Source organism: Athene noctua, chromosome 32 (genome assembly GCF_965140245.1).
Source record: "Athene noctua chromosome 32, bAthNoc1.hap1.1, whole genome shotgun sequence".
Classification (NCBI taxonomy): domain Eukaryota; kingdom Metazoa; phylum Chordata; class Aves; order Strigiformes; family Strigidae; genus Athene; species Athene noctua.
In genome coordinates this window covers 837,920-849,611 of record NC_134068.1, presented here as the reverse complement: position 1 = coordinate 849,611, position 11,692 = coordinate 837,920, and the positions used below count along the sequence as shown (strand labels likewise).

At 60.0% G+C, this 11,692-nt stretch overlaps 2 protein-coding genes across 2 annotated transcripts; both read left to right on the top strand.

The window, feature by feature from the left end:
- The first annotated feature begins 428 nt into the window (after positions 1-428).
- Positions 429-1,979, top strand: LOC141972312 (uncharacterized). The gene is made up of 5 exons (XM_074930198.1): positions 429-563; positions 694-843; positions 997-1,151; positions 1,442-1,593; positions 1,963-1,979. Exons 1-5 carry the CDS (start codon positions 429-431, stop codon positions 1,977-1,979), a joined length of 609 nt encoding a protein of 202 aa, XP_074786299.1.
- On the top strand, positions 1,911-4,740 carry LOC141972311 (maestro heat-like repeat-containing protein family member 7). The gene is made up of 7 exons (XM_074930197.1): positions 1,911-2,100; positions 2,205-2,381; positions 2,705-2,860; positions 3,247-3,348; positions 3,725-3,827; positions 3,988-4,047; positions 4,610-4,740. Exons 1-7 carry the CDS (start codon positions 2,056-2,058, stop codon positions 4,738-4,740), a joined length of 774 nt encoding a protein of 257 aa, XP_074786298.1. The 5' UTR covers positions 1,911-2,055.
- The last annotated feature ends 6,952 nt before the right edge of the window (positions 4,741-11,692 follow it).

Sequence of the window (11,692 nt, the reverse complement as noted above, 5' to 3'; positions counted from 1 at the left end):
GCGGAACCCTGCCCCACCCGGCCTGGGTGACGCGTCACAATGTGACCCCTTTGTGACATCGCTCCGTGTCACCCCCGGCACCGTATCTGAGCAGCGCAGCCCCGCAGTGCCTGACAAGACGGGGAAGGGACAGGGCGGGAGCGCAGCGAGGAGACTCCTGAGCACAGCCCGCGTCTTTTCCCGTCGCTCCCTAAAGCTGAACCCCCACCGTCCCTCAGCCGTTTCTGAGGATGGCAGAGAGACCCCCCAGCAGCCCCAGGGTGGTTTGGGAGGAGGTGGGGGCTCCCCAGGAGAGCAGCTCTCTGCCGGAGCCCTGCGAGGTGTCCCTGGTCCAGGCCCTGCGGATCGGTGAGCGAGGGGGCCGATGCCAGGACCCCGTTTCCCCCGTTTCAAGCTCTTTTCACCCCTTGGGAGGCTGGTTGGCCGAGATGGCCGTTGTCTCACCGACTCCTCCGTGTTTCCGTGTAGACGAGACGCTGCCAGAGGAGATTCCAGAGGAAGCGGGATGGGATTCTGAGGGCGCCTGGTTGCTTTCTTTACTTGACTGCAGCGACATGGGAACGGTAACGAGCTCCCCCCTCGCCGGGACCCTTGTCCGTGTCATCGGCTTGTGCGAGCAAAGGGACCCAGAGGTGGTCGAGCTGCTCAGCCAAGCTCAGCGTGACACGCCTTCCCCCGTCCTTCCTCCCGTAGGTGTTTGGCGAATACTTCCGGCCTTCGCAGAAGACGGACGTTCTCCTCGTGGGCATCGAGGCCTTGACGGCAGACGATGCGCACGACAGGCAGATGGGCGGTGACATCGTGGACATGGCCATGACAGACCCCGTGTCCTGGCTGACGGATGTAAGTGCCCCGTGGCTGGACTGTCCTTCTGTGCCAAGACGTGTCAAATCTTCCCTCCTGCCCTAACCCGGCTCTCTCGGGCACCCAAAGCCAGGTCAAGGCAGCAGGGAGGGGTGGGAAGGGCAGCACCATCCTCACCCGTGTCCCCTCCAGGTGCCAGAAATCCTGAGACACATCCACAGAAATGTGGAGCACATCCACACGGAGCCAGCCCGGCGCAGCCTGCACTCGCTGCTGCTGCTGCTGACGGAGTGGAGCCCCAGGGAGGTGGTCAGGAGCCTGTTGGGCATCTCTCCAATGAGTGACAGGTACCGGCCCCGACAGCCTTGAGGGCTCGTTCCCCACGGGGAGAGTGGCCCAGAGGCCGTCTGGCTGCCAGACCCACAGAAAACTGCGGGCTATCCCCGAGGGGCAGGGCTCTCCATCCCACCACGCTTCCCCCTGCAGCCAGAGCCGGCCCAAGCGGAGCCCGTGCCCCGTGGGAACAGAACCTCACCCCCTCTGCCTCCCCGGGCACCCCGAAATGAGAGGGTGGGCAGGGCCGGGGTCTGGAGGCGCCGAGGCAGCTCTGCTGAGCGAGTTGGCTCTGGCTCCGCAGGGCGGCCGTGGCCATGTGGGAGGTGCTGGTCTCCGTGCCCTGGGCTCTGCGGAGAGTCATGTCGGAGCTGCTCGGCGTGCTGCAGGACTGGCGGCTGAGCAGGGTGTTCAGCTCTGCCACGGAGGACGCCTGCATCTACCCCTTGGCTGTGAGTGACCCACGCCCAGCCCCACCGCTCTGCCTTCCTCCTCCTCCTCCTCCTCCTTCCCCTGCTCAGCACCAGCCAGACCCCCGTGCCACAGGCTCAGGGCCACCCCGTGCTGGTTTGGCCCCACCAAGCCCGTCCCGGCACAGGCAGCGCTCTGCCCTCCCCCCTGCCGGCATCCCCCTGCCCAGCTCCGCAGCCTGGAGACCCCGGGAAGGGGCAGAAACCAGCGTCGAGGCGGTTGCTGGTCCTGGGTCAGAGACGTGGGGACTCGGAGGTGGCTTCAAGGGGAGAGGAGACCCTTGCCATGGAGCGTGCTGGTGCGGGGAGGGAGCCCTGCAGCTCTGCTGGTCTCTCACCGCTGTCTCCATTGTAGCTCCTGGCCTGCGCTAACATTGACACGGAGGAGTTTGCTGCCCTCTACAAGGCCCAGAGGTACCTGAGGCGTCCCAGCCCGGTGTTCCTTTCGATGGTGCTCACGGGCCTCAACACGCTGTCGAAAACACCTGAAATGGTGAGTGGGGGGTCGGCAAGGGGAGCCACATCGGCAGGTGGGGGCTGGGGCGGTGGGGGGGTCTTTCACCGCTTCACAAAAAGGCAACGGTGTGTTTCGTACAGGCCAGAAAACTCGCGGTGCTGCTCCCCGACATCCTGGAGACCCTGACAGATGCCAATGCCAATGTCAAGACGAAGGCCCTGGTGTTGTTCATCAGCGTGATGGGTCACATGGAGAGGGAAGAGGCCAACCTCATCTCCCTGAGCCTGGCGGAGAAGCTCCTGCCCCTCTTCGATGATGTAAGGCTGCCGTGGGCGCCTGAGCCGAGGCGACGGCTGTAAGGTGGCTGCCCTTGAGTGTGGCCATGCGGGAAGCGTTTGGGCAGGGGTCCCCCCCTTGCTCCTCTTGTGTAGCCTTTGGGGGCTCTTCCCCTCCCCGCTCCTCTTCCGCGGCCTTTCAGGGCTCCGGGGCCGTTGAGCCGCAGCTGCAGGTCTGGCCGACGGCTCCTGCGTTCAGGATCCGGCCCCAGAGCAGCTCCTCTCCCCCGGCCACGCTAACGCCCCTGCTCCCTGTGGGCGAGGAGCGGCTGGTGCTGAGCTCCCTCTGTCCTCCTCCCTGCCAGGAGTGCAGCCGCGTGCGGGAGCTCTCCATCCGCCTCTTCCAAGGCATGATGAAGACCGTGGTGGGGAGAAACAAGAAAAAAATGTTGAAGACAGTGCAGAGTGTGCTGCTCCCACTGTTACTGCACACCAACGAGGAGATCGAGAGCGTGGCCAAGGTGCAGTGACAGCGATTGGTGTCACGGGGAAGGGTGTGCTGACACCACGGGGGTGGCCTGGGCCTGAGGGACAATGGGAAGGTGTCACCGCAGGGTCCCGCTGCACTGGTCCCCGTGCTGCAGAGCTGGAGGGGGAGGTGGGGACCCCCTGCCCCACAGGAAGGGTCCCTGCAGGCCCAGCACGAGCAGGGCCAGAGAACCTGGCACAGGCAGTTCCCTGCTCAGCCGGGGCCGGCTCCCAGAGCGCGGCATGGCCCCAGCAATGAAGGGGAGCCGGTCCCGGGATCACCCCGTGCCCCCAGCTCAAAGCCAGGCCCAGAGCAGGAGGATGCCAGGTCTCCTTCCCTGGGCTCTGGGGCCATCTCCCAGCCTCTGCTTCTCCGCAGGCTTCCCGGGACACCCTCCACGCTTCTGCCAAGTTCCTGGGCCTGAGGAGGCTCAGCTCTGTGGCCAAGACAGGGCAGACACCCCTGATCGGAGAGTGCTTGGTGAGGACAACCCCCAAACCCCCGGGGCGGGCTGGACGGGGGCTGCAGCCGTGCCCGGGGGGGCTGTGCCGCTCTGCATCGCCGCCCTGCCCCGGCCCCACTGCTCCAGCTGCAGCCTCCTTCCCTGCCCTCCAGCACGCAGCCCCCAGGGGCTCTTCTCCAGGAGAGCCCGGCCCAGCTGGGCCCTGGCAGCGGGACGGAGGGGTCTCGGCACCCCCAGCCCCCTCTGCCCGCGGCTCTCTCTGGCCCCCAGCCCCACGGGGCTCCTGGCTGGGAGACGGGAGTCACTGGGAGGGAGCTGGGGTGCTGGCGGGAGGGACTGGTCCGGACTGCTGTGGAGGGTCCGCACCAGCCCCGTGCCCTTGTGCTCCCTCAGATAACGCACAGGAGGAGCAGGGTGGAGGAGTATCTGCTCCAGAGCCTGCCCTACCTGAAGGACCCTCAGGCCACCGTGCGGGAGGAGGCCGTCAGGTTCATCGGTGAGTCCCCAGGGACCCATTTCTGGCCGCCCAGACCCAGTCGCCACTGGTGGGGCTCGCTGGGGGTCTTGATGGGTCCCAGAGCCCTCGGGAGCTGTCCTTGCCGGGGGACAGCCCTGCCCAGGGGGAGCAGAGCTCTGACATTAGCTCTGTGCCCCAGGTCTTGCTGCGCGGCGCCAGAGCATCCTCAGCCAGGAGAGGCTGTGGCACATCTGCGATGGTGAGTAGGGGACAGAACCCGGGCAGGTGCTGCCGTGCCCAGCCCCGCCCCAGGAAAACGCTCCGGGGGCAGAGGAGTAGTTTCAGAATGTTTTTTCAAGAGCAGTTGCACAAAGTTGTGTGTGTCTTTGACACACAGGTTAGCATATCTCTTTAGTAAGGTCTTGAAATGGGAGGAATTTTGTTTTCTCCCCAGAAAGGAAGGGAATTTGTGGGGGAAGGACAGCCGTCTCTGTCCTGCCCCTTGCCAGGAGGCTGATGATGTCCAGACTCCACACTGATGCTCAGATCAATACACGGGCTCGTTGAGGCCACACACAACTCTAGACCAGCTCGTATGGCAAACAGAAAAATGACTCTGTGGTCTGGCCCAGTCCTGAGCTCCTTTGTGTGTCGGGGGCACACGGGTCATTCCTGAGCAGCAGCTTCAGGCGCTCTGGTTCTCTCACCGGCTCCTCCTGGCCAGGGAAGAAGATGGATGGGGCTGGCATGGGCTGGGGGGGGTCCTGGGGGTCTCTGCAGGCACTGGGGGCTCACGTCTGCTCTGCTCCCTTCTCTCCCAGCGCTCCTGCCCTTGGGGAAAGACACGGAACTCTCCATCAGGTCCCTGGCAGCCAAGACCATCTCGGTCCTGACCATAGAGCAGAGTCCGACATCGAGATGGAGCCTGCGGTCGCTGTGCTGCTGGCTCTGATGAGCCTTCAAGAGACCAAACGCTCTGGAAACAGGCTGTCCTTGAATAATTATTTTTTTAAAAATAAAGCTGGAGCCACAAGCCGCTGGGACTCCGTAGCGTCCTTCCCACGGGGACCCCCCTGAGTGTGCTGAGCAGGGTCCCCCCCGGCCTCTGCCGCTGCCCCCAGGACCGCACACCCGCACCCAGCCCGGAGAGGAGGAGGAGGAGGGAAGCTTGGGCCCATCCTGCCCCTCCTGAGACACCTCAGGGCACAAAAAAGCTCCCGTGCGCCGAGCTGGCACGTCGCCATTTGTCCCAGCACCAAATCCTCTCTTGTACTGGGGAGCTGGGCTGGATTTCACTGGGCACTGGTTAGTTGTTAGAACATTCTAAGGCCAAACTGGGGCATTCTGGGGTCCAAAGAGAATTTTGGGGCAAAGTTTGGGGGCTTTTGGGGGTGCTGGTGCAGCGCTGCCCGCCCCTGCCCGCGCTGCCTGCGCTGCCCGCACCCCCAGCAGCGATGGCCGGGCCGCAGGCAGGGGGCGCTGGGCGGGGGTTCGGTTTCTCCCGGCACTGTCTGGGCTCGTCCTGCCCAGCGCGGCCGCGCTGAGGCTCCTCCAACCCCGGGGTGCTGAGCGGGGCAGTGCCAGGGGCCCAGCGCCGCCCCCCGCTGTCTGCTCGGCCCCGGGGTGCAGAGGGGGTTCAGGTTTCTCCCGCCGTGGCTGGCAGCTCCCGGCAGCAGAGGACTCCCTGAGCCACGGCCTGGCTGCGGCGGGCGCGGGAGCAGGGCACGGGGCTGGGGGTGGGTGTCATTCTGGGGTCTCTCGTTGCCAGGCGCCCCCAGACGGCGTCGAACCGGGGAAGCTCCGCTCGATGCGTTCACCGGCCCGTGACGCCCTTGCTGGAGCTCCCTTCGGAACACACAAGTTGTTCTGTGTCTGGGCGCTGCCGTCCCCGCCCCTGCAGCCCCACCAAACCCACCACGACATTTGGGTGCCCTGCCAGTCTGCCGAGAGCCCGGGCAGAAAGAGCCGTTCTGCCCCGCGGGGATGTCCCAGGCGACGTCAGCACGAAGCGCAGGACAGCTGTATCCTGCCACCCCTCTGGAAACGACACCCCCCTTGGAGAGAGCTGAGAGGTCACACCCAAGCCGGCGCTGAGGGCCCTTTCTCCGTGCCCCGTCTGCTGGCAGAGCACGGAACCAGAAACCAGACTGCGGCCAGGCAGATCAGCCCTGCGGAACAGGAACAGAGGGGCCAGGAATGAGAACGACAGCAGTTAAGGCATCAAAATCACGCCAGAAACCTGGGACGTGGCCCCTGAACTGCGGTTCTGTACCATCAGTGACAGGGGAAGGCTGAGCCACAGCCGTGCGCCCTCCCGTCTCACCAGCTGGCAGCAGCGCATCTCCAGAAGGGCCGGGACACTTCCACGCAGCCAAGAGTGGGTGCCAGTCCCACACCGACACCGGCACTCTGGGGATTTAACCCTTTGCAGAGGCAAGAGGGCAGCCGTCAGCTGCCACGGCAGAACAACTCTTTGGCAGCTCCCCGAGGAAAAGGCAGCAGATCAAACACTGCAGCCCCCAGCTCCAGACCAGCCTCTGTGCTCAGACAGGAGCTGCCCTTGGATCCGAGGGGCGACTTCGCCCAGAGCCACGCGAGCCTGATCCACCCAGAGATACTTGTACTGCTGCAGTACCTCGTGCGTGCAGCACACAGGCCTCTCGCTGCCCGAGCAGAGCAGGGAGAGAGGAGAGAGTCGTCTGAATGATGCCTCAGCCAAAGTCACAGGCAGCAGTGGACTGTCGCTGCCTGCGTACAAACCCACGCCACGCTGACTCAGCCGTGCTCACCACCAGAACAGCATAAAGTATTTGATGGCTGTGCTCACTCCTTATTCATCAGCTGGACTACGATACGTGGTTTGCCTGGTTTGCAATACTCTGTGATCAGAGCGTTGCCATATTTTATCAGTCGGCGAAAACTAATTTCTCGCAAAACTGCTGGAGGACTCCACCTCCCCTCCCCGGTCTAAATCCCCTCCCAGCGGCTGCAGGTAACGCAGATCCCTGTTTGTCGGTGACCTCCAGTGGTGTCCTGATCCGATATCGGGGAGGGTTCTTAAACAATCTGACTTGCGGAAAAACTAACTCCACAACTGTGAAGTTGTAAAGTAGGTACGTTTATTCAGCGCCGGGCGCATGGGGGATTGCTCCTCCACAAGCATGCGCACCCCTTGCAGCTCTCGTCCTGCTTATATATTACAAAATAATGCATATTCATAGAATGCTTATACATAAACATAATATTTCCCCGCCTCCCCTCGCTTCTCATGGTAATTAGGTCTCCTCCTCTTGCGTCTGCGCGTTCAGCTCCTTTGGTGGTCGCAAGTTCCTGGGCGAGGGTCATACAGATGAAGTAGCTCCTCTTCCTCGCTGATGAACTTTTTACCTTATTCTTCTGCGCAGCCTCAGTTGTTCCCTGGCTCCTAGCTAAACCGCAAGGCCAATTAGTGTTAGGATTTGAGGTGATCTATTGCTGATTTGTACTACTTCAAGGACAATAGGAAGCTTCTGTTTGAGCCAGAAGATAATATCTTCGCAACAGTGTCAGCCCCTGGTATGTCTTCACGTATAGCCCCCTCATCTTGGCGCAAGCTCTGCGCCATCTAATTAAAATTGTTTAAATTCCCTATCTCATAACCTGACAGATCAACCCCGCAGACACCACAGACCCCTACAGACAGCAAAACCCACCGAGTTCAAGGGAAAAGGACAAGCACAGCCCCACATCAGAACGTCTGAAGAGCCCAAAAGGTGACAACAAAGCTTTTTTTTGAGGAAAAATCAGAACCATGACAAAGTTGGGGGTTTTAGACGAAAGCTTTCCCCTTCCCCAGCGATCCCGCCCCCCCTGCAGGGAAATCGGGCCCAGCCCCTGCGCTCAGCCCTGCTGGGCCGGAGCCACCACCACGAGGGCTGGGGCTGCTGGGGCTGGGGCTGCTGCCGCCTTTGCAGGAGAAACATTCCGTCAGCCCTCCAGAACAACGCCAGTGTTTCCAGAGGAGGAATTCCCACTGGCCGGGCGAACCAAATCTCTGCAGGAACATCCCTCAGGGGAGGCCCTGGAGAGCTGGAGGCCTCCTGCCCGGGCCGCCTCCCTGGAGCCCACGGAGCCCTGGCAGAGTGTCGCAGGCAGTAGGCCCTGTGGGGCCAGGGGACCCCGGGGGGCTCCAGCACGTTGTGTCCCCCCAGCACCTGCCCACACTCCTGCCTGTGCCGTGAGGGGGCACTGGGGACCGGGGGGTTATTGGGGGGGTGTTACTGGGGTTCTGTGGGAGGTGTGGGGGATATTGGGGTCCTGGGGGGTATTTGGGTCCTAGGGGGAGTGCAATGGAGTCGTGGGTGGGTGAGGTTGGAGAGGGGTTTGGGGGGGCCGAGGCTGTTTTGGAGATACCTGGAGGTGGCAAAAGCAGTTTGGGTGGGTTGCAGGGGGGATTTGGGGTTCCCGGGGTACCTGTGCCCCCGCCCCCCCCCCCGGCGGGAGCTGCTGCCCCAGGGGTACCCCGAGAGCATCAGCCCCGACCCCCTCCAGTACCAGTGCTGGGACGCCGTGGGGTGGGGGACGGCGCCTCCACTGTCACCAGGGCCACCCTCACCTGGGCGCTGCAGGGTGAGTTCCCCCTGATCCCCAACCCCCCTTTTCACCCCGAAATGGCCCTTGGTCCCCAGATCCGTGTTTGGCCCCCAAACCCCGTGTTTTATCCCCAAATTTCCCCATTTGACATCCAAAATCATTTTTGACCCCCAAATCTCCCACTTTGAACCCAAGTGTTCCCGCTTTGACCCCCAAATCAGCCTCAGCACCCTCAAAACTCTCATGTTTCATTCTCAGAATCTATCTTGAAAGTCAAACCCCCCCAGTTTTGCTCCAAAATCTGTTCTAGCAACCGCAAAAGCCTTCCAGTTTCACCCCCAAATCTTCCTTGGACCCAGAATCCCCCTGTTTTCACCCAGAATGTTCTAGTTTGACTGCCACATCTCCCACACTCACCCCAAAATCTCTTTTGGAACCACACAATCCCCCCGTTTGTCCCCAGAATTTACTCCAGCACCCCCAAAACCACCCAGTTCCATCCCCAAATCCCCCCATAGTTTGACCCCAAAACATCCCTGTAGGCAAAATCCCTTTTTCCCCCCTGTACCCCAAATTCCCTCATTTCACCCCAAATCCCCCCATACCTGCAATTGCCCCTTTCCACCCCAAACTCCACCATGGCTCAAATCCCTCAGTTTCATCCCAAACTCCATGTTCCCAAAATCTCTCAATTTCACCCCCAAATTCCTGTCATACCTCAAATCCTCCAGTTTTATACCCCCCCCCCCCCAAAATCCACCCGGTTCACCCCAAACCTCTCTTGTCTGTGGGCACTCAGGGAGCTGTGGGGGCAGGATCTGTAGCACGCTTGGGGTGTCTCTTGAGATTTTGGGGGTCCGGGTGGTTTTGGGAATATAGAGGAAGTTTGGGGTGGTTTAGTAGGTTTGGGGTGATATGGGGGATAAGGGGGGATATGGGGAAGTTTTGGGGATGATTTAGGGGATATGGGGGAGTTGGGGGTTATTTGGGGGGATACGTGTGGTTTTGGGGTAATATGGATGATATGGGGTGATACGGGTGTGTTTTGGGATGATTGGGGGGATTGTGGAGTTTTGGGGTGATATGTATGGGGGTATATAGATGTTTTGGGGGATATGGGGTGTTTTGGGTTGATTTGAGAGGGCATGGGGATATGGGGTGATTTGGAGGGATATAGGGGCTTTGGGGTAATATGGGGGTATAACGGGTGTTTTGAAATGATCTGGGGAGGTTTTGGGGTGATTTGGGGGATATATTTGGTGATGTGAGGAGGGTTTGGGTGTATAGTGTGTTTGGGGGTGATATGGGGGTGTTTGATGGGATATGGAGGGTTTTTAGGTTGATTTAGGTGTTTGTGGAGGATTTGGGGTGATTTGGGGGGATATGGGGAAGTTTTGGAGTGGTTTGGGGGGGATATGGTGGGTTGGGGGATATGGGGGTGTGATTTGGTGGGATATCGGGGTGTTTGGGGGAGATATGTTGGGGTGATTTAGGGGCATAAGGGGTGGTTGGGGTGATTTGGGGGGATATGTGGGCTTGGGGGATATTGGGGGTGATTTGGGGTGATATGGGTGGTTTTGGGGGTGATTTGGTGGCATATGAGTGGTTTGGGGGCATATGAAGACGTTTTAGTGGTGATTTAAGGTATATGGTCGGTTTTGGGGTGGTTTGGGGGTATTATGTGGGATATGGGGGTATATGGGGAAGTTTTGGATTGATTTGGGGGACCTGGATCGATTTTGGGATGATTTGGGTGGATATGGTGGGGTTGATGGAATATGGGGAAGTGATTAGGAGGAGTACGGGGCAGTTGAGTTGATTTGGGGGAAGATGAGGGAGTGGGGGATATTGGGGGTGATTTTGGGCAATATGGGTGTTTTTGGGGGTGATTTGTACGGCTATGGCTGTGTTTGGGGGAGATGTTAGTGTGATCTTGGGGCACAAGGGGTGTTGGGGTGATTTGTGGAATATGGGTTGTTTTGGGGGTGACTTGGTGGGATATGGGGGTTTGGGTGGGTATGGGGCATGATTTGGGGAGATATGGGGGGATTTGGGCTGATATGGAGGATATAAGCGTTTTTTGAAGGGATATGGGTGTTTTGCGGTAATACAGGGAGGTTTTGAGGGGATTTGGGGTATTTGGGGAGATACATGCAGTTTGGGGAGGATTTAGGGTTCATCACTACTGGTTAGTTTTGGGCACCTGTGTCGAGGACTCACCCAAAAGGGTTCTGTCCCTGTGCTCCAGCTCCACGACAAAGGGAAGCTCCTGCGGGATGGGGCATCCAGCTCTCCGTCCTGATCAACACCCCAGGTGAGAGCTGGAAACACAGACTGGCCCCTCTCACCCACAGAAGTTGGTGGCCTCATTCCCCCAGGAGAGGGGCCCGCTGGTAGTTTTGCTCAAACCAGCAAGTTTAAGTGTAGAAGCACAAACAGATTCTTCAGACTAAGAAAATAAATAAACCAGGGCGTGTGAAACAGAACAGAGCGCTAGCTGGCGTGAGTGACACCACGCTCTGGCAGGCAGTGGAGTGCCCTGCCGGCAAGCTCTCCGAACTTTTGGTTCTCTTTTTTATTTTGTGTGAGTGAGTGTGTGTGTGGAATAATTTCAAGGAGAGCGAGGGCCAGGACGTGGGGATCTCAGCTCCTTGTTCCTTGCTGTGATCATTAGACACGTTCTTCTAGAGGTGAAGTGCTGTGCTGGGATCAGTTCTGCACGGGGGATACTTGAAGAACGATGAAGAAGTATTTGGTCTGAGGTGTATCAAGCTGAGTGTTTTCTGCTCTCTTGGGTTTAGTTTGAAATCACACCAAAACCTGTGGCTGTGTCTTGAGTTGCCTCCGGTGAGTGCTGCTCCGCGACTCCTGAGCCCCTGGCTGGGCTGCGGCGCCGTCGGAGGGTCCTGCCTCCCGCTTGGCCTCTGATCTCCTGCAGAAGTGGAACGATCAGCACCTGCCGGGTCTAAAGCTGCCGCAGTGCAGCTCGCTTTGATGTCAGCCTTAACCCTTATTTTAGCCTGATGTGCATTTTATGGGTGTGTGGATGTTATGGCACAGAGGAAAAGCAGCTGGCCAGGAGTGAAGCCAGCGAGGAGTCAGGACGGGGCTCCCTGTCCCCCCACTCTCCTCTCCGCGGCCCCGGGCGGCACCTTCCACCCTCCAGACTGGCAGCAGATACGGCAGGGACAGAGTAGCTGCGGCTTCATCACTGGCGTTAGCCAGCCCGTGCCTCAGCTTCCTCCTGCGTGAGCTGGCACCAGGGCAGCTGGTGCCTGCATCTGGGGAGCTTTACACCAGGACGAATAACACTGAAAAGTTGCACGGCAGTC